Source organism: Mytilus edulis, chromosome 4 (assembly GCF_963676685.1).
Source record: "Mytilus edulis chromosome 4, xbMytEdul2.2, whole genome shotgun sequence".
Classification (NCBI taxonomy): domain Eukaryota; kingdom Metazoa; phylum Mollusca; class Bivalvia; order Mytilida; family Mytilidae; genus Mytilus; species Mytilus edulis.
Genome location: NC_092347.1, coordinates 30,383,698 through 30,407,449, shown reverse-complemented (window position 1 = coordinate 30,407,449; position 23,752 = coordinate 30,383,698). Strand labels below are relative to the sequence as shown.

The 23,752-nt window shown below is 31.3% G+C and overlaps 1 protein-coding gene across 1 annotated transcript in view; it reads right to left on the bottom strand.

Annotated features, from left to right (window-relative positions):
* Positions 1–23,121, bottom strand: part of LOC139519406 (geranylgeranyl transferase type-1 subunit beta-like) — a 28,592-nt gene extending 5,471 nt beyond the window's left edge. The window contains exons 1-8 of the mRNA XM_071311459.1: positions 22,967–23,121; positions 17,504–17,628; positions 16,529–16,596; positions 14,610–14,761; positions 14,180–14,312; positions 11,179–11,224; positions 5,577–5,761; positions 3,946–4,054 (exon numbers count right to left, since the gene is read on the bottom strand). Coding sequence (XP_071167560.1) covers positions 3,946–4,054; positions 5,577–5,761; positions 11,179–11,224; positions 14,180–14,312; positions 14,610–14,761; positions 16,529–16,596; positions 17,504–17,628; positions 22,967–23,061 — 913 coding nt within the window. The 5' untranslated portion in view covers positions 23,062–23,121. The remainder of the gene's footprint in view (positions 1–3,945; positions 4,055–5,576; positions 5,762–11,178; positions 11,225–14,179; positions 14,313–14,609; positions 14,762–16,528; positions 16,597–17,503; positions 17,629–22,966) is intronic.
* Positions 23,122–23,752: the final 631 nt, after the last annotated feature.

Below are 23,752 nucleotides of genomic sequence, written 5' to 3'. Positions count from 1 at the left end.
GGGCTTCGAGGGTTAATATGTACCCTCCCAAATTATATAATCAGTAATACGCCCATCCCAAAAATAAATAATAAGACCAATAAATGCCCATAGCGGTTTGGTTTTTTAAAAAGAGGCTGGTCGCTACTCTGCACGGACTTATATACCGGTAGTAGTGGTCAGACAAAAAAATCATTCAGCTGTGAAAAAAGGCGTGCGGCCTTGACATAAAGTAAAGGTTCACATATTAACCCTTGAAGCCCTTTGGCTTCTTCATATAATGCACCTTATCCTTCACATCATAAATGATGTTTGGATAAGATAACATTATTTTATAGAATATAAAGAATAAAGGATGGTTGTTTAACATCTAGTGGAAAGTTAAATGTATATTCAGAAATGAAATGAAACCTGGGCTGACCAGTCTTTACTCTTACTTTGCTCATTACTTTTTATTTTTAGTAAGACCAATTACCTTAAAATCAACATAACTTTTCATTATTTCAACTTTGTCTTTATGATTTTGTAATTCAAGGATTTTCTTATTAACTTTTTTACCATAAATCTTTTTAATTTTAGTCACTAGAATTAAACTGTTTCTTTAAAAAGAAATTTTTTTATGATATATTTCATTTCATTTCTTTGATTTAAGTAAACATTTTATCTTCTATGAAGTTTGAATATATTTATTTTTTGTATTATATTGTTTATAATTTGTACAGCAGAATAGCAAATTGATCACAAAAATAAAATAAAATATGTTTAACGGTTTATACCATTCGTTTCTCAAAGTTTATTTGAAATTTCATAAGCTGCAATATTTAATTCCCTATAAATTATCTGATACGGGCTACTTGGGCGCAGGACATTTTAGCGAAAATTTTAAAACTTCTATGGGACATTTGAGCGCCGACATTAGAGTCCATTTTATTACATATTATTTATTATAACAATGGGCATTGACAATTTTTATTTTGGTTAAAATGGGTTAAAAATCAGGCGCTTAAATGGGTTCTACTTTGGCGCTAAAACATCCTATTTTTTTAAGCTAAAATGTCCTATCAATGCGCTAAAATGCCGCTGATCTAATACACACTTGCATAAGAAATGTTCAGACAATGCATATTTTGAAGGTAAATTTGTAATGGATTGGAATCATCTTTAGGATATTTTTTTGAACCAAATCTCTTTATTAAAAAAAGTCAAACACATCAATAATTTATTAGCATTATCAATGTGTTTATTCAAGGTAACTCAGTTTTTAGATTCAAGCATAATCTTTGCTGTTGAAAAAAATCTATTTTTTTCCATTAAAAAAATGGAAAAAAATAGATTTTTTCCCTTGAAATTTTTTTTAAATGTTCTACTGCACTTCCTCAACAAAATTAAAATTAACCTTAGATTTTCTTTCTGCATCAAATGTTTTAATGATTTTAATCTGAACATTTGTTTAAAATTTTTACAACTTTAAAATGATTTCTTAGTTTACTTATTACACAATTTACACTTAGTATGTGAATGTATATGTAATTTTGAAGTACATTGGAAAAATGAGAAGAAAGCATGCTACACATCCCCCTTTCATTTCTTCACCGAAAAATAAGGATTTGAGCATTTCTTATTATCCCTTTATGTAAAAAAAAAATGATGTAAGTAAAAATTTCATTTTTAAAAAGTTGTATATAAATTCAAAATCTAGTTTACTTCTTATCCATGCTGAAGTATCAATATTATATAACACAAAGTTCTAAAGTGCCATGGAAATTTCAAAAGTCTTTCTGGAAGGGTATGATTTCTCAATCAGGGTATTCATTTTAATTACTATCACACAATATGGATACATTAATATTTCCCCTGAAGCTAACTCCATTATGTGTATGTATTATATTTTATTATTAAGTAGATTTGAAAAGCTTACTAGAGCTTGTGTTTATGTAGTTTATTGAATATCGACTCTAAATAAAACTTTGAATCTTAAATCCATTTGAAAATTAAAATTATAGCTTACCAGAATGAAAGGAAAAAAAAGCAAACAATTTATATGACTGTAAAATAAGTAAATTAAATTGACGGGTCAGTATAAAGTAATTCTTACCATGAATATATTATCGTTGAAATAAATCATCAAAGACAATGAAAAATTAATTCCTAAAGATAACTATTGATTACGCACGTACATCTTAATTACAGACTGTTTTCATTGGTGGAGAAGCTACTTTGTCGCTAAGCAAGCGATAAAAAACATATAGCCACACTTAAGTGAGAAATGTAAAGAAATATTAAGTTAATGGTCATACGTTAAAAAACTTAAGAGCACTTTAAACAGAAGAATTAATTTTTATTTTTCCAATTAATGAGAGATTTTAATTTCAGATTTTTCTCAATCCAAAATGTTGATTTGTATCTGAAGATTATGTACCTATAACTCCAGAATCCAGTTACAAATAACTTTATACCATCACACAATATGCAAATTATTTCTTTGATCCCTCAATCAACTGTCTTTGATCAACTCTAATAGTGGTCTATGTCGTGATCATCGTATAATGAATTGCTAGTCTTAATGATCTGAGGTGCAGCTCTTACTAATCTGATTGTACATTCCATGTGTAACTTTCAAACAATGCTGATGTCATTTGCATAACATAATGAAAGTTTCAATCAATTTTAATTAAGTAAAGTTTTTAATTCCAATAGTAAACTTTAACACTTTAAATAGAACGTTAGAGTAAATATCCTATTTAGTTATCTTGCAGTAGTAAAACTAATTCCTTATTAATAGGAATTAAATGAAAAATATCATTAGTAAATATTAAGGGAACAGCTTTGATCTTTTTAACATTAAATTTTATTTTGTTTTGCAATTTACAGTTTACATACAATGTAGGGCTTAGTTCATTGTTTACAACAAAACGATGATGTTCAGGCATTAGCTTTTGTAGCTGTTCGTTTGATGTTAAGAGTGGTGAGGTAATGTCAAAACATGGTGTTTTACCATTACTCCTTTTTTATTATTATATATCAAGGTTTAAATATACAATTGTATACATATTGTTATAATATTTTTCTCATTATCCATGGCTGCAGATGATATTTTCAAAAAGTTTGCAGGAATTTCAAATTTATCTTGAATTGTTTGCCAGAACCTTTATTTTACAGTAGCAGTCTTTGTTGATGCATTTGTTGTCAAAAATTTGGAAATTTATTAAATATCTGGTAGCATTTGGCCCTTAACATCTTTTTCAGATTAATTTCATATTGTATTAAGCAAGTTTTATTAAAACTTGTATCTTATTTCTCCAAACACACAGATGTGAAATTCAAATGATCAAATGATTTTTTTACGATGTCTTTCACCAGATTTAAATTGCCAAAATCCAATGAATATCATGCAAGTGAATCAAATAAATTCCTAACAAAATGCTTATAAAATCAGCTAAGTAGACGATAAGGGTTATTTTCAGTGGCTGCCAGCGGGTTGGGGAGTGATTGAAATAAGTAAAATCACAAAAATACTGAACTCAGAAGAAAATTCAAAAAGTCCCTTTAATGGCAAAATCAAAAGCACAAATGCATCAATTGAATGGATAACAACTGTATACAACAATATACCTGATTTGGTACAGGCATTTTTTATGTAGAAAATGGTGAATTGAACCTGGTTTTACAGCTAGCTAAACCTCTCACTTGTATGACAGTTGCATCAAATTCCATTATATTGACAACAATGCATAAACAAAGCAAACAGACACAATAGGTAAAAATATCAAAATTAGGGCCCAACAGTCAGCATTGTGTTATCATCTTAATCACTATAAAAACAAACAAATGTAACAAATTAGTGAATGTAGAGAACATATGGAGAAACTTTTAGTGTAATAATTTGTGTCTAGTTTTTAAGGCTGTGTGAGACTATAATTGTCTGGAGTATATGATCAGTATATATAGTATAAACAATAAATGTACCTGGTGTGTGATCTGGCCATTTAGCAAAGCCTCCTGTTATACTGTTTTGTGTTTCTAACATATAACCTCTATTGAAACCTTTGTCTGTTAATTCAAACATATCTAAAAGCTGAAAAATATAAAACAACTTCATCATAATTTATAGCCACTACCAGTATAAGAATTTGATACATATATATTTAGAAATATTCCTGTTCATATTGCTTATTGCTATTTTTGTAAGTAGCATATATATGCAGTCTCTGTTCAAGTGTTGTAAATACCTAACCAAGGCCAGAATTTTTTAATTTGTTGGTTTATGGATCTGCCGATCCGATTTTGCTGATTTCCAGAATAAAAATAAAATTCACTTTTCATGCTTTTTTATTCCCGCCGACCGTAACAAATGCATTATCCCTAAAAAATAATTAAAATACTCGTTTTTTTATGAAATGAAATGCATTAATCACTATCAAAATTGATAACACTTTCTGTAGTGAAAAAAATAAAACTTCCAGTTTACGTTTCTAAAAATAGACAAATCAATTATAACTGACCTTGAAATGTGGTTTGCGCAAATAATTTTGCGAAACGAAACCTGTGTTTAAAACCAATTACAAAATCAATTCGTTTACCGTATTTGTCATCAGTTCGTAAGATGCATTATCTGATAGAAATAGACTTGTCCAAATGTGGACAGGTAGAAGACGTTAAAGTACTAAATATTAACAAATCATTTGAAATTTTCTTGCTTCATAGATCATAAAAAAATATCGTCCATTTGGCCAAAAAAACGGGAATGCATGACAACAGATTAATCCGATGTTCTCGTTTTTCCAGTGGACGAGTCCATTACGTTTGTTGACATGTGTGTTGAAACTTATTTTCGTACGACGTTTTTACATTTTTTCTTCTTTATCAGTTTTCATGCTTGAAGATCGTAATTCACCAAGCCCACCAAGTTATCGGGAATTGATTAAGAGCTACGCGAATCTGTTTTTCATGTTTGTGAAATGACGATATCCGTGCAGTCCCCTTCCACTTTTTGTTTACGGGAAATTATTAGAATGTCATGTGATGTTTATGACAGCTGATTTCATCGAACTAAAATCTAAGAAATGATGACAAAATAGCATATCTTTTTTCTTTTTTTTGCCGACCGACCGACCCGACTTTTTCATTGGTAAAATCCGTAAACCAACAAATTAAAAAACCCTGGCCCAACATCATATCTGAAAAATTTAGAATTGTACAAGCATTGCTGTGTTCAGTTTTAATTGTATAATTTTCAAGATTCTTATAGCTAAATAAAAATATATTGATATGATTCATTTTACATAATAATCATACTGATGAAGAATATCTGTTATCTGAAATATTTACAGATAATTACATTTATTGTTTCCTTCTTTTTTTAAATATTGGTGTTATTTTGTACACTTTTTAGAAATATAATTCATTTATTGTGTACATGTATTGTTACTCGTAACAATCCAACGCTCTCATAAGAAAGATTGTTGACTAATACCTATATGTTTAATGTATACATATCAACTGGGCAAATTCTAAAATATTTGAAAATAAATTTGCCAATAATAATTAAAGGTAAATTTAACATTGTAGAAAAGTTGACCTTTCTAATATTGACTGACCTTTAATGTTGCACCAACCCAGAATGAGTAACATGTATCAACAGGCTTATTTGGTCGTCCCTGAAATCCTGTTTGTTGTCTACTAATGCACCATCGTTTTAAACGTTTTATTTCCTTTTCATTAAAGGCGTCATACAGTTTGTCCATTAACACTAGTGCTGCTATTGCACAAAATGTTGATCCACCTTCAAATATACATACATGTAATACATTATTTTTTCATGTGAAAAGGAATCTCACAATCTTTTTTAATATGAAACTTTTTATATCTAAGAACAAATTACAATTAATGTGGCAAGCATTTTATTTCTTGAAAACTCAGATTATTGGCTATTGGTTGAAGTTAATTTTGTTGTCAAAAATACTAAGGTAAATTTTATCAGCTTTGTTGGTATTACAGAATTTAACAGAAAGATTTTTAATACAAATTTCCAGTTTGGCCCAATGCTTTTTACAAATATTTTATGTAATACAGCTCAGTGTAAAAAGTAACTAAATTGACATAATTTCTTTTCATAGTTTTAAACCGGAAATTGAAATAAAACTCCTAAAATGAACCAAACAGGTCAAGGACCATTCAACTACATCATTGTACATGTACATTTTTTTGTACTAACATTATTCAAAGCAGCACAAAATCTTTAGGTCATTTTGAACCATATATGCTGAACAATACAGAGAAATCATTTTTACAGGGTAGTGGACTACTTTAAATAATTTTGTTATCATTATTGTAGAAAATTCTACCAGCTCATAAAAAAATTTAAAAGTCTGACAGCTTCAAAAATTACTATATATATATTAGAATACATAAATGTAAAAGGTGTATGAAAAATAGGGGTAACTACAAATCTCCACAAGGGAATATATAAATCGGTTATTGAACTTAAAGGGAGATAATTGTGGTTTATGACCAGCATATGATTGGATTGGATTCTATTGATATAGATAAAGATATTTACATCAACAGCTAGACATTCTTTATGTCTCTGTCCCAAGTCAGGGGTCTGAATTTATGTGCTTGTTGTTTGTTGAAGTCTATAACATTTGACACTTTTTCATAGAAATAACCTGGAAATAAGTGCATTTATTTCTCAATAATATTGTTTAATATTTTTCATGATTGGGTCTTTTATAACAGACTATACAGTCTGTGTTTTTGCATTGTTGAATACTGTACAGGTGCTTTTTATAATTGCATAGATTTACTTCATTTGACCTTTGGTGGATATTTGTCTCATTGGCAATCATACCACATCGACATCCTTTATTTTTATAATGAGCATGTTTTAATTTTCATAGCTACTAGAACACACCCGCGAAATCGCGGGCATTCAGAGCGTAGTTTAAAGTATGTAAAGTGTTGTTGGAAGAATTTTGTATAATATTGAATGACTGGAGAATTTCAGCAAAAGTATCATAAGTCATAGGTTATTGGGGATAGGAAAATGTTTCTTTTTTATCCCTCCTCCTACATTTCCAAAATTCTTAATTTTTGGTTTTCTATCAATATTTCAATATGAACATTCATTTAGTATGTTATGAACATTTAAGTAAGGAGCCTGCAATTCAGTGGTTGTCGTTTGTTTATGTGTTACATATTTGTGTTTCGTTCGTTTTTTGTACATAAATAAGGCCGCTAGTTTTCTCGTTTTAATTGATTTAGATCGTCATTTCGGGGCCTTTTAAAGCTGAGTATGGGCTTTGCTCGTTGTTGAAGGCTGTACGGTGACCTATAGTTGTTAATTTCTGTGTCATTTTGGTCTCTTGTGGAGAGTTGTCTCAACATGGTAATCATACCACATCTTTTTTTTTTGTAATCAATGAATTTTGTAAAAGATTTAATGACTGGAGAATTTCAGAAAAGGTATCAAAAGTTCACATGAATAATTTTAGCGCGTATCTGTATATTATGAACATTCATTACTGTATAAATAAAGTGTATTTACTTTCAATTCTAAGTTTACTATTCGATCCATGGTGGTCAATTGATATAGTATACAGACCCTCTCCATTTAATAAACTCTGAGACCGTCGTGGATAGTAAACTTGAAAATGATATCAGATAGAATTAAAGTACACTTTATTCGTAGTATATGTATGGTCAAAGTATACAGAAAAACGCAAACCGGAGGTCTAATCTGACTTAAAACTTCGTCCAATGACGGGACAATATCCGGATGACTTTTTTCTAGTTTTTCTCCCAAAATAACTCAACCTGAATAATCATATGAATGGATGACAAATGCGACTATGTACTGTACCTATAGGACACAGAGGCGTATTGATTAATTTATTGTGGAAAGAAGAGACGCGACACACAAAATGAGGTCTTCTCGTTTAATAGTATAGATAAAAAGAAATGGGTGAAATCAATAAACTTGAAATGTTTTTTTTAAGTGATCTCTGACCATTGATAAAGAAATGAGCTCTAAAACACTGATTATTGTATTTTCTTAAAGGAGAGACAAAAGATACTAAAGGGACATTGAAATCTTAAGTCCAACACAAACTGACAACGCCACGGTAAAAAAAAGTAAAAGACCAAAAGAAAAAATCAAAATACAAAACACAACACAATCAAAGAGCTGATAGCTCTGAAGTGGAAGAAGGTGAATAAAAGGTAACTTGAATTACCATAAAAGCAGCCCCACTTACCCAGGCTGCTTTGTTCCATTATTGTTAAAATGTATTTTTTTTCTTCAAACAAGAAAAGGTCATAAGTACATTGATTTCCCATCCGTACAATCATTTTCTATGTTCAGTTGACTATGAAAATTAGGTAAAATCTTTAATTTGGCAGTAAAATTAAGAAGATCATATCAAGAGGAACACATGTGTACTAAGTTTCAAGTTGATTGGATTTCAACTTCATCAAAAACTACCTCGACCATAAACTTTATAACCAGAAGCAGGACGGACGGACAGACTAGAAAACATATTGCCCATAAATGGAGCATAAAAATAGTAAGACTTGTTACATACCCGCCAACTTTTGAAAGTTTCCATATGGGTTTTTACTGCACAACAACAATTTTAAAGGTTACAATTTTTAGCGACGTATTTTGCAAGATCTGGATTGTCTGGAAAAAGTGTCATATTTGTATGATGAACTTACATGCCTTTTCCTTAAGTCTGTTTGCATGATTCTAGTTATATATTAAATCAGTAGAAAAAATATACATGAAGCTAGCAGACCAGGGTTTATTTTCCAGATTAAGAATATTAGATGCTTTTTGAAATTTCCAATTTTGAATTATGTACAAAGATGAACCTTTAACAGGTTGGGAACAACACTCCAAATGAGGGTAACCTAACTGGAAGATCACCACAACCCACTGTAAAAAATGAGCACAAAAAAAGTAATTTATATTCATATTATTTGATGAAACTTTTCCCCAAGAACTATGCATCTATTAAGTACTGAATGGTCAAAACATCATGTTTTTTTATCGACATAAATTTTGTCGTAAGTGTAACCAAATGATGTAGAAATTGTGTTTTTTCTTCAAATTTCCATCAAATTGTAATGTTTATAGTTCCCTTATTGCCTCTCTATTTGAATAAAATAAAATTATAAGAAGAATCTGTTTCTAATTTTTTGTTTTGTTTTGTTTTTGACAAATGATTGTTCACTGCTTGAAAATGAATCATTATATTTACATTTTATATATCTTATCTGTATATATTTTTGTTCATGTCTTCATCTCCTTATCATTTGTAAATGTATAGACAAATAAGAAAGAAATAAGCTCCACATGTATATTTGCAACATCGTAAATTAATTAAAAAAATAATATACACTAACACTAGTACTGCATGGATTTTAAGCATTATGAAAGTCATATTTGTAGAAAGCTTAAAAAGACTTAAAAACAGTGTAAAATGTCTTGCTATTTCTTAGCTTACACAATAAAATCTAATATACACTAACATTTACAATTTTAAATTTCAACATTTTACTAGAAATTAATCTAACTACTAGACCTTTTATTTGTCTAGTTGCTCATATTGTCTGTTGACATCTAATATGTAATAAACAAATTTATGATATAAACTTCAATTTAATCCTTGAAAGGAGGTCTAGATTGCTAAAATAATTTCTAAATTTTAATTTTTTTATTTGTCCAAAATCATTTAAATTCATTTAATCAACATCCTTTTATGATTATTTGATTTAAATATTAATCATTTATAGTCTTTTTACAATTTACATTTTTAAAAGCAAAATAACTGAAAACAGGATAACACAAAGGGAAGTAACAAAAAAGTATTTCAATTTCCCAATACACATCGTTTTGATATTAACACAACGGCAGTTAGCCGGAAGTAAACATCGTTGATTACCAGTATGTTTGACACCCAAGCTGTCAAGTGAAGGTAAAATTTAACACAGGTGTCAATTACACCCGTACAGTAGTAAGAAATGATCAAATATCGCGTCTGAAAATTTTCATTCATGAAATATTTCATGCACGGGAGTTTTTTCTCCTAAACGGGAGGACGGGAGGAGACCCCTGAAAACGGGAGTTTTGTACTCCCGTCGGGAGGTTCACATGTATGTTACGAAGGGCATCTAATTCACATGACAAAGGAAAACCATGAATAAAGACAACACTTTATATATCCTTTTATTTATATAAAAACAAAATCTTCTTGTAAATTGCAAATTCGTAACTTCAAGGGCGAACTTGTAAACAGGGCGAGTTGTCCCGATACCAAATTCACGCATGCGTAATACAAATATCTACAGTTAAAACATCCTGTTACAAGTAAACAAATAACGTTCATGTGGATGAGATGAAATCTAATAATTTACATAAATAAAAGGGTCATATTTACGATAGTGATTATTTTACAATCATAATTTACAAATTAAATGATTCAGATGCCTAATCATGAGTAAAAATCGGTGTCAGGAATCTTACGTTGTTTTGAAATTGTAATACACGAAATGAATGCGGCATACGGAGACTCAATGCAAATGGTCAGCCCCTTAAGTCTTCAGAAGACTTGACGTCTTCTTCCACTAAAAAACTAAAGTCTGAGGAACACAAACCCTGCCACAACCAGAGGGGATCTCAGGTGCTATAAAAAAATAGGATTCTGCTAATGACTACCTATGGCAGTTCTTGTTGAAGATAACACAATTCCAAGTATATTTAACAAGATAATTAATAAACTGTCACCTTAACAAGACTGGAGTGACTAATAATTGTTATGTAGTTATATAACATTCAATTAAGATCTTACTTCATGAATAATGTCAGATATTGTCAACACTCATCTTATTTCAATAGAGTTTTTTGTATTTTAGGCATGAAAAGTATTACATGACTAGAATTGGGATCAAAATAGGTCATACATTGAAAAAATGTGCTACTTTATGAACTCTCATACATGTATATGGTACTGAAAAATTTTGGTGAGCTGGGAAATTTTCACAATATGATCTGCAAAAATATGGCCATTTGACAGGTGCACTAGAAATCTAAATAATAAGGTCAAAGAATTGCAACTATCCAAAACATTATCGTCTTTAAAAAAACATTAAAAATTTTAAAGGATTGTATGTGCAGTTTTGATGCTTATCTGAACCTACCGTGAGCTTCTGTACCTGGACCTTGACCAATACCTCCTTCATAGGACTGTAAAATATATAATAAACTATTATAAGTTACCACTGAAAGCAAAATGGTCTTAAATAATTATCTTGCAACTGGTTATTTCTATATATTTTTTTAAGATCTGTTACAATAATGAAAAATGTCAGATACAAACAACCAAATTACTCAGGTAGAGTCATCTGCATCTTCGCTAGCCAAGGGTTACGATCCACTCCCGCTCTCTTCACCCTTGGCGGATTGAGCCAACATTTGTGATAACAATGGTGCGCCATCTATTGGAAGATAAAAATCATGCCAATTCCGAATACATTATTCTTGACTAATGGTAGCACTTGAACTCTTCAATTTGGAGGTAAAAACACGGTAGCGTCTAGATTCTACACACTTGGTAAAGCCGGAAATGAAAACATACGTCAACATTCATGCATTTGTGCATGAAACATACACAGGAACTTCTATTTGTTGATTAAAAACATTCAAGTTTGCACTAAATATAGTTGTATGTTTAGGAATGTAAAGACTTGTTGCACAAAAAACATGTGGCAATTGTTTACAAACACTTTCTACATTAACACGTGATCATGTTATATGCGCATTTTGATTGGATGCAGGGAGTTTTGACTGCAACCAATAAAAATCCTTACCTTGTGTCTCCGAAATTTTATCTCAATCCGTCAAGGGTGAAGAGAGCGGGAGTGGATCGTAACCCTTGGCTAGCGAAGATGAGTCATCTGAGGCAAGCAGTTTTTACTTGAGCAATATTAAGTTCAATTTTAACCAACAATTGGTCGAAACTCAGGAAAGTTATGACTGAAAGTTTTTTGAGAAAAAAAACGGTTTTAATAATATGTACAGGTTAATGAAAAATAACTGTCATTTTAGGTATACTACTTAAGTGTATACAATTCTTCCAATAGTTAGGAATACCAAGAAAGTTCTGTCATATAAATACATAATTCAACACTAGATACAAATTGAGGTGAATATCAAAAATAAAACAAGAATGTGTCCAAAGTACACGGATGCCCACTCGCACGATCCTTTTCCATGTTCCATGGACCGTGAAATTGGGTAATAATCTAATTTGGCATTAAAATTAGAAAGATTATACTATAGAGAACATATGTACTAAGTTTCAAGTTGATTGGACTTCAATTTCATCAAAAACTACCTTGACCAAAAATCTTAACCTGAAACTCCCACTTTCATTTTCTATGTTCAGTGGATCGTGAAATTGGGGTCAAAAGTCTAATTTGGCTTTAAAATTAGAAAGATCATATCATAAGCAACAAGTGTACTAGGTTTCAAGTTGATTGGACTTCAGCTTCATCAAAAACTACCTTGACCAAAAACTTTAACCTGAATGGACGCACAGACGGACGGATGAAGGGACGGACAAACAAACGGAAGCACAGACCAGAAAACATAATGCCCCACTTCTATCGTAGGTGGGGCATAAATATACAAATAGAGCTAGCTAAAACTTCCCTGTACAGATTTAAGGAGAATAATCTTGAAATTCATACAAATGTAGTACGAAGAAGTGAAATTTAGTAGATATTCCAAATAATCAAAGCTGGTAGAAAGACAAGATCCATATTAATATAAAAATCACAAAAAAGCATTATAAACAGTATCAACAGGTCGAATTAACAAGAAAATACGATTTGAGAGTACTCGCAGTTACTGACAGCTAGTTAAATGCCAAAAATAATTAATAATAAAAAATCATGCATCAGAGACTAAAACATTATCAAGATAAAACAATCAATATCTTCAATCACTAAGAAAAAAGTCTGGATTGACAGATGGACAGACAGATGGACGGACAGACTGAATGCAAACCTAATGTCCCCTTTGACTTCATTGATAGGGACTGATAATTATACCCTCCCATAGTTATTAGGTAAATAGGTAGTTGATGAGCAATGGATGCCAAAATTCATCAATACAGCATACTCATATGGAGGATGATACCAAATATCAGGAAGCTCTAAATAGTTCATAAGAAAAATGTAACAGAAATGTCACACATTGTCATTACATGTACATATGTGTAATTATCATATACATGTTCAGTAATCAGAATATTAATGTGAAAGATTGATTGATGGTTGTTTCCTGTCCAGTGGCAAATAGAGCATGCATGATAGGACTAGAAAACAAATACAACAGGTAGATCCAAAATAGAGGTTTTCCACGATGAAAGTCAAAGAAATTTTAACTGCAACTAGAAAATGAGGATTATTCAGATAGGGACAAAATTTTGCCTTGGAATGGACCACCTGCAGACCCCTAAAAGAGTTTTTGCAAGATTTTCTTAAGTCCTAAGAGCATGGCAATCTCTTCATATGAGGCATCAAAATAAACTTCCCCATTCTAACTTCATGTGGCAGCGACCTTGTACATCCTGCACAGCCAAAAGGACCCCTCACTTTGGCAAGGGTTTTACTGCCAGTCAGACTCAGATGAAGGCCAAAGTGACCATTTTTCTATTCCTCATTCACCCTTTATTGGACTTTTGATTTGCAGGGAAGCATGTCTACATAAGATTTCTAACCAAATTCAGGAAGCCACAATGTAGTTCCTGAGAAAAATGTGATGAAAATATTATGGGATGGAGAGACAGATGGGCACAAATATTAACGAGTATACCCTTACCTTTTGAGTGGGAGTAAAATTATTTAGTATTTTTTAATTAAGGCAAGATTTTTTAAAGGTGTGCAATATTTATCACTTCTCTTATCAAATTAAAAAAGATTAATTTAAATATTTTCAACTGGTCAATGTATACTGAATTTACAGTGTAAGGGAGATAAAAAGGTCATTTCTTTGAAATTTTTTATGATCTGCTATATCAAAATATAATAAGTATTTGATTAATCTCTTCAACAAAGTTATAATTAGTGCTCTTTGGTTCGGGTTGTTGTTTCTTTGACACATTCCATGTATCCAATCTCAATGTTATCTACTTACCATACTATTTTTAATGAATTGAACAGCTCTGTCTTTATTAACACCTGTCCAGTCATCTAATATAAAACTTATACAGCAGGCACAATAAACAAATCTCATGTCATTCTCACTGCCCTCTGGTACACAACAGAAACTGAAAAAGTAATGTAAAAATACACTTATCTCATGTCATTCTCACTGCCTTCTGGTACACAACAGAAACTGAAAAAGTAATGTAAAAATACACTTAAATCTCATGGCATTATCACTGCCTTTGGTACACAGCAGAAACTGAAAAAGTAATGTAAAAATACACTTAAATCTCATGTCATTATCACTGCCCTCTGGTACACAGAAACTGAAAAATATTGTTAAATAGTACACAGCAGGTGAATACACAAATATAAAGTTGTTCTCGCTGTTCTAAGGTACACAAAATGACCAAACATACCTTCCATCCTCTTGCTGTAGATATCTTAGTCCTGTAGTCACAGATCTCTTGTCTACACCTGACAAATCATTCCCTAATATTATCAATGACAACAAAGCTGTGTATGTATTGGCAATATGTCCTGAGTCAAGTGGAATTGGATTTTTTCTTGCCTGAAAAAAACCCAATGTCATTGAAAACTCAGGATATTTATGTTTGAATACTTAGTGAGGTCATTCACAATATTAATTTAACTGTCAAATATTGAATTTTGCTGCATTTAAGGCAAAGCTAGCAAATGAAAGCAGTATATTTCTAACAGTAAAACCCAGAAACCTGTTGGAATGTTCTCAAAGCAACATCTCTATACTAATTCATTCAAAGACTGAATATTGCCTGCTAGTAAAAGGTTCAAACTTAAAGTTATGCTTTAAAAAGTCCAGTAGTTACAACCTCTGTGTGAAGGGAGGTAACTCAAATTCCAAAATAATAAAGAGTTCTAAACATGCTATATACATGATATATTCAGACATTTTTTCAGATGAGACCAATTTTTAAAGAATGGACAAATATGCAAGATTTATCAACGAATTTCAGGAAATCTGCATACAGATGAATGTTTCAGATATCAGAATGTTAGTTCTTATTCTTGTGATTATTTGCAAAAAAACTGAAAATAAATACCTCTGAATTATAGTACACAGGGCTCACACTATTTAAGAATTATAGGGAGAAGTGACTTCTCTTTTTGAAACTGATAGGGAGAAGTGGTGAGATTTGAAAGAGAAGTGCTCATTCGCGCGGTGCGCTACAATGTTTGGATTTTACAATAGTATAAAGGGTCATATGTAAATAATGTTCTTTTTATGTTGTTCAATTCATATGAGTAAAAAATTACAATTAAAGTAACATTTGAAATTAAAAGTTGTTTAAGTTTTACTAAGGTTCTTGTGAGAACCTACCAACTAAATATCTAGCACTAAAAAAAAAAAATTATTTTAAGAAAAGTAAAGAAATTATAATATATCAATTACAATTTAATTAAAAATTATCTTGTGTATGAAATTCAGTGTTACTCATAAAAAAAATATAAAAGTTATTAAGCTGGGCCATAATATATTGATATTAGTATAATAGTCTCAGAGTTAAGCAACTTTAATCAATAGTTTGAAACAATCCATAAAAAATATAGGGAATTATATACACCAATGAATTAGATGTAACCAAAAGTCTCTTAATTCGTGTGGAATGCATAATTTTCCCCTTTGGGATCAATATTCTTCTGTCAGCTGTTCCATCCGTGCGTCCGTAGTAATTTTTGTAAAAGTACGGATTTGGGTCATAGCTGGTCCGGTTCGGATCCGTAGTTTAGAAATCGGTCAATGGCGGACGAATGCAAGAAAATTTACAAAAATAAACGATGTTTGACATGTTATTTGGAAAGGAACATGACGGTTTTAATGCAATAAATGGATTAAAAATTTACTGGAGGCAACTTTTATCACGTTTAAATGAAGTAACAAACTTATTTTGCCGCCGAAATTTAGGTTGATGTACGTTTTCGAGTAACAAGCACCGGAACTTGCGCAAGTTGCGGAAATGCACGAAGTGATAAAAAGTTGTATTTTTATCAAATAACCTGCTACACACTGCGAAGACAATGCTTCAACCTCTTTTCTAAAGATAATGAATCGTTTATGTCTGAATTTCTTTAATTATCAGTAAAAAATTGATGTTTCATCAACTTGGTAAAAATTGAAAATGTCCGATGACGGAAGCGACTGAAAGCGACTATCGTCAAGAACAGGGCGACTTGTTTTCGCTTATGGGGGTCGGGGAAAGCGAAGTGACGGTCGGTAAGGCGACTTCTTCGCCCAAGTCGCCTGGTAGCGTGAGCCCTGAGTACATGTACTTTAATTGAGAAATACAAAAAGATTCACCTCTTCAGCCTTGAATGGATTTCCTAATGTTGTAGAGCCTCTAAAGCCACACTGATGTATATTACTATCTAAAAGTAAAAAAATATAAATACTTTTTATCTGCAAATGTAATAATGCAATATTTAAAAGAAAATTTAAATTTTCATGGAGTTTACATGTAATCACTTTACAATAAACAAAAAAATACAATGAAATAGAAATGTTTATTCAAACACCCAAAAAAGGGATTTTACACAATAAAGGTGTCACATTTGCCTTGTTTGGGTCATTATTCATGTTATTTGTTAGATTTAGTCCTTTTCTCCATAATTATGATAATTGTTTATTGTTTGTTCTGATGTTGTTTTAATACTTTTTTTTAAAGTCCTGATAAAGATATACATGTATCAGATGCATATATGGTTATAACGCTGGGTGATGTTAATTCATGGGTTTTTACATTCCTGTCAATAATGTTTGTGTCAGCACTATATCATTTATATGAAAATATATATCTACAGCCAAATAAATAAGTACCTACATTGTATTTTCATGACATTTTTAACTTGCAGAAAGTTAAAAATACCATGAAAATAGGTACTTGTACAGTAATTAACTAGATTTCAGTGGTCAACTCACAAGTATTTAATCCAAATTTAGTGTGATGGGTTTAACACATTGTATAAATTTATATATATTGTATCTATTTTATGTAATTTGTCAGAGATTTCTCAAGATAAGTTGTTTGCATACTGTATTACCTTCTTACTAAAGTAACTAATTAGTATGATTTAGTGTAAAAATCTTAGTACATGTAAGTCAAATGTGTATTTTGTTTCACACAAACTTAAATTCTTTTATTTAAGGGAGATAAGTAAATCATAATCCCATTTAAAATTTGATATGCCGATTAAATTTGAAGAGGTTCAATTACTTAAATTACATGTTTGTGTATCATCAAAAAGCATTGCAAGCTACTGGTGGCAAATTACTTACCATCATCATCTGGTAGAAGTTGCAGGGAGTATATCCAATTTATAATATTTTCTTTGTCACTTTCTAGAACCTCAAGTGAGTCCAGCATATCCAATCCAGAGATTCCAAAAAATCCTACGGTCATTCTGAAATTAAAAAAAAACAACAATTTACATTTCATACTCTAGGTTAGCAATAAATTATTTTGTTTTGCCTACAACCATCCAATGTTGGGTATAAGAAAGAAAATTTGGTGAAGCAAATCTATGAAATTTTATTCTGAGATGTGAAAAACTAAGAGTGAGGAAGATCTAACTGGATGTCTTTCTGATATTCTGGTACATCATGTTGCATTGTGATGTCTAGTTATGGCGTACAGATAGTTATAAAGTATATACTGGTTTTCTGGCATTGTACACAATCTATAACAGAATACATTTGGTCAGATTATATGTTTTCATATGTCAATTTTATTCATACTATGCATGTTTTTTCGATGGAAATAATTTGTGACGTTGCATTGCATTTTTAAAAGCAGGAAAACACATGATACGATTGTTACGAATTTACAGTTTAAGAAGGTTATAATATTTCTACAGTTATATATTTCCCGATATCTCTATGAGATTCCAATTTAATCTTTTTATTGTTGAAAACTGTATCTAAAATCATCCCTTTATCCTTGGTTGCTATCAGACGCTTTACCTGTAAAATTGTTACTAGGGTGCTCTCTTCGAGGTCCGCGTTCGTAGTATAAATAGCGTGTAGCTATTCAATTCAAGTTGTCATTCGTATCGAAGACATTGAAAGGAGAAGAATAGAAAGGTAGGACCGTTAATATTTAAAGATGAGTAGAGGATTGTTAGTCAAACAAATTTAAAGTGGAGTGTTTGAAACCTGCTGAGAAGATATAGATAGTTTTGAAAGTTGTATAAACAGGGTTAGTGCTAAGGTTTTGCGTTCCACATCTCTCACTATTGCAGAGAGTGTTTGCTGTTAAACCATATCTTAGTGCTACCCTGTTCCAACAGTTTTATAAATATATTTTAATAAAGTTTCATATGTCAAAAGTTTACAACAGTTGGAATAGTTTCCATACATTCGTTTTGATAGGTTTCAGCCCGTTTGATACATTTCGGTTCAGCCCTGTTTTATACATTTAGGTTTCAACCCAGTTGATACATTAAAGTTTAGCCCTGTTTTATACATTTAGGTTTCAGACCCGTTCCATACATTTAGTTTCAGACCAGTTCCAAACATTCAGGTTTCAGACAATAGTTCCAAACCGTCAGACCAGTTTCATACATTTAGGTTTCAGACCCGTTCCATACATTTAGGTATCAGGATCGTTCGCCCTGAGTTTGTTCGCCCTGATAGTCCGTTCGCCCTGGGTTCGTTCGCCCTATATTCATTTATGATATGTATATGTTACATCAATGAACGAAATATATATTTATTAAAATTTATTAAAATTTATGTATATCTATTAAAGTTAAATACAGAATATTTGCCAAATTTAAATTAATTAAATAAAAGTCTTGGCTGCATTGTTACACTTTATTTTATAATTACTTTTAATATTACTGTTGATGGAATTTGATTGCTGAGTAGGTGTCATTTGAAACCATTGATATCACTGATTGTTATATAAATTGTCTTTGGTGGATTAATAATGAGAATAACATTTTTCTCAAATAAAATAGTCAGCTTGGATGGGTAAAATTCAGTTTGAAATAAAAAAATAAATAAAAAAAAGGATAGGTAAAAACACTAATGACAAGTGATCAATGTACAGCAGTGTGACTGTGTTTTTGGTATTTGTTTCACTAATAGTAATTCTATTTAGTGCTTTTAAATATTTGTTTAGGAAATAAATGTGTGCGACGTACAGTTCGGAATTGATCTTGTTATAACTGTTACTGAATATTTTTAAATTGTTAAAATGTATCAATAAAGTTAAATGTATAAATAACTTAGTCATGTTAGTCTTTAGTTGTTTTATGTCAGGTATAAGTCAGAAACTTATCCTCGTAGAAGCAAGACAACAACTTAGTCTTCAGTTGTTTCACATTTAAAAATACAATGTAGTGATGAAATTCCGAGAAACTTATTTCCTAATAGCAGTACCACAGAACACATCATAAATAATTATTCGGTGAATGTAAACTTCAACATATTCAATTACATACAAATAATTTAGTCTTCAGTTGTTTTACATTTAAAAATACAATGTGGTGCTGAAATTTACAGAAACTTATATTTCCTAGTAACGTAATTATATACAGATACAAACTTAGTCCTCAAAAACTTATAGTCCTGAAATGTACTGATACTTATAACCTAGTATAGCATGTACACACAACGCAACACTATACTTAAAAATAAAATCAGGGCGAACGGACTCAGGGCGAACGGACTCAGGGCAAACAGGTATTAGGGCTAACAGAAACTAGGGCGAACCAGAATCAGGGCGGACGGACCCGGATTCATACATTTAGGTTCCAGACCAGTTTCATACATTTATGTTTCAAACCAGTTCCATAAATTTAGGTTTCAGACTATAGTTTCAAACAGTTGGTTCAAACAGTATCGGACTGAAAGGATTTTAAACAGTTTTTAATTTAACAGGTTTGGGTTAGGTTGATAGGTGTTGAAATTCGTTTCATGTAGTATAATATTCGTATCATATTTGATAGTGATAGTGTAAACTTTTTATTGACTTCAGAACTTTTTAATTGCTTTTCAAATCCCAGAAAACTGGTACGAACCCGAGGATAAAGTCCCCGCCCGGTTACACGATGAAGTACCATATGACATGTATACCAGTATTGTCATTGCCAAGTACAGGAGATACAAATATTGTTATAAATTTGGTATGTGAAAATATGAGACAGCCAACTTGTGCATAGTCATGGATAATTTTTACAAAAAGGGAGGCTTGTTTAGGGGGGGTATCAATATCCCATATCCTATTAAGTTTTTATCCCAATATCCCGTATCCCTATAATGTTTACCCCTATTATCCCAATAAATAATTTTTACAAATATCCCATATCCCTTAAACTATTTTGAAATATCCCAAAAAATCATTATGAATTCATTCCCAAGCCCATTTTTTTCCTCATCATCACAACGTCAACAATTTTGACTGGGAAAACAAACTGTGTTCATGGTGTTAAAGGAAATTTACAGTGCATACGTCCTGTGTTAAATAAGAATATATGTGTCCAAAAGATGAAGTGTTCCATCTTAGAGCCTTGTATAACAATATCTTTTTATGTGATCTTAAACGACAAATTTAGTGTAAGGGGTCTAATTTCAGACTTTTTTTTTAATTGTTCAAACCGTGATGCTTATGACTGTAAAATTTCATTTTGATAGCATTCTTGTTTCATTGATAAGAAACTTCATCCTACACGTTAACCTATGTTGGAAAGAACAGAAGGACTCAAACCTGTCTCTTGTCCGAGATTGCTCTGACATCCAACGGCTGTTTTGCCAGACAAGCTGAGACTGTGGGACGTCAGAGTACGTCCATATCAAAAAGTGGATATTTAGCATGCAAGTTTAATAACTCAAAATAAACACAAGAAAGCTTTCTGCTAATGTACCTACATTACACTTAACTGTTGCAATATTTTTACAGCAGGCAAAATTTGCACAGCCCTTGTTTTGCAAAGAAATAACACAAAATTTGACTCTGTGATCTTGAACTTTATGAATTACATAGATCCCAATATTTTTGTTACTTTTTTTTAATTTCCTTCCTCACAACACCAGTAATAGAAAGAACATATATTAATTTACATTGATTATTTAGTAATTATTCGTTATTAACATAGTTTATGTCGCGAAATATCTACTTTTTGATATGGGACGTGCTCTGACGTCCCTCGGCCCCAGCTTGTCTGGCAAAACAGCCGTTGCACATCAGAGCAATCTGTGAAACGTGGAGACCTCTGAAGATTTGTCCAGAAAAAATAACCATAGCCCCACCCAGAAAATCAAATGGTTGCTGCCTAAACTCATCAGATGGATACATTTTGTACATCTAACAAAAATCTATGATTATTTCAAGAAAATTATCAATGCATATGAGCATATACTATAAAAAAAGATGTGCTATGATTGCCAATGAGAGGACTCTTCACAAGAGACCATGTGACACAGAAATTAACAACTATAGGTCACCGTACGACCTTCAACAATAAGTAAAGCTCATACCGCATAGTTAGCTATAAAAGGTTCTGAAATGACAAATGTAGAACAATTCAAACGAGAAAACTAACGGCCTAATTTATGTATAAAAAAATGAACAAAAAACAAATATGTAACACAGCAACAAACGACAACCACTGAATTAAAGACTTCTGACTTTGGACAGGCACATACATACAGAATGTGGCGAGGTTAAACATGTTAGCGGGATCCCAACCCTCCCCTTAACCTGGGACAGTGGTGTAACAGTACAACATAAGAACGAACTATACAAATCAGTTGAAAAAGGCTTAACTCATCAGATGGATACAAATAGAAATACATCTAACAAAAACAGAGAGTGGACGTGACCGAGTACTTGTACATCCCATCAACAAAAAGACACTAAGTACAGATCTGAGAGTACTCGCAGTTACTGACAGCTAGTTCAAAGCCAATTACAACTAATAAAAAGTAATGCATCTGAGACTAAATTATCAATCATTACACATCCAGCATCCAATGGCACGGTAAACAACATCTCCGTAAAAATGAGGATGTGCTATCCCGTTTGAAATAAGTTTTCTACAGGTAGAACCAAACTTCAAAACCAAATCTAGAATTTAGTAAATATTTTAAGTGATTTGTGGTAACGAAATCCATGACTTAATAATTTACCAAGAATACATAGATTTCGTTCATTAAAATCCAAAACGTTACAACAGACTAGGGCATAGCGGAGGAGTTGTGATATACAAACGCCATAAGATAGTGCCAAAGGAACATCACTATCCAAAAAAGGAAAATTAACAATAAGGAACGAAGTATGGAAAGCAAAACAAATACTTTTAATATTATCAGTACATATGAGCATATAAATATCGAAAATAGATCAATACTTTTCACTTGGGTTAGGATAATTTAAAATAAAACAACAATAAACTCAAATAAATCAACAAAGCACTAAAATGACCTTTAATATTAAACTTTTTTGGGCAATTTTATCAAGTGAGATGTTAATATTTCTGTACTGAACTTTTAAATTCCACTTATTTCTTTTCATGTTAAAAATTCAATATCCTTATAAATGCATCAATATCCCATATCCCATTTACTTTAAGGACAAATATCCCATATCCCTAAAATTAAAATGGCAAATATCCCGTATCCCAATATACCCTATACAAGCCTCAAAAGGGAGGGGTGGTCATGCCTTGTCTTTATCGTCGTGTTTACAATTTGGAAGTATGATTTTGTTTCAAATTAAATTAAATCTACATTTCAGACCTGTTGTTGTCCAGAGAACAGTAGCGAGAGGGCAGAATCTGAAGACATCTTTCAAAAAATTTAATGTGTTTCTTTTTTAGAAGTGTTTGTGCCATTCGTTCTTTTTTATCTTCTAACACTGAAGAGTCTAATTTTGGGTCTTTCTAAAAGGTCAGTCTGGGTCCGGCAGTATCCCAAGTTTAATATTAAACGTTGATCTCTGGATAATAATCTTAATATTCAATTGAATCAAAAAATGATATAAAGAATAATACAAAATTTGAATTTTGATCAAAAGATAAAGAATATGTCGATTTACATGGTTTCGGCAGAGACATGTATTATATGTCTCTGGTTTCGGCAAGTTGGACTTAATGTGCTGTTTACATAATACACAAACCCGTAACAAACGTTGAATCAACACATATTTAATAATTCACTTATTGCGTAAAACACAAAAGCAACAGTGTAAGGTTGGAAGCATAACACAACACTATACAGAGATGAGTTATAAAGGTAGATTAACTGTATACCGCCATCTTGAATTGTGAAGTATCAGTCCACAATAGGTATAATGTTTTGCCTAAATCTGCAAATTTGAGACAGGTTATTAATTTGTAGGTTTGAGATTTATTGGAATAAATAAGAATAATTGATCTATTGCATTTTGAGGACTGAATTATCAAACTTATAAAATATTTGTGTTTGTTCGAAACAAATTGTCAAATTGACAATATCATGGCAGATAACTCAATTAGCAGAATTTTTTTTTGAAGGAATGATCGAGAAATTTTGAATTTTTACTTG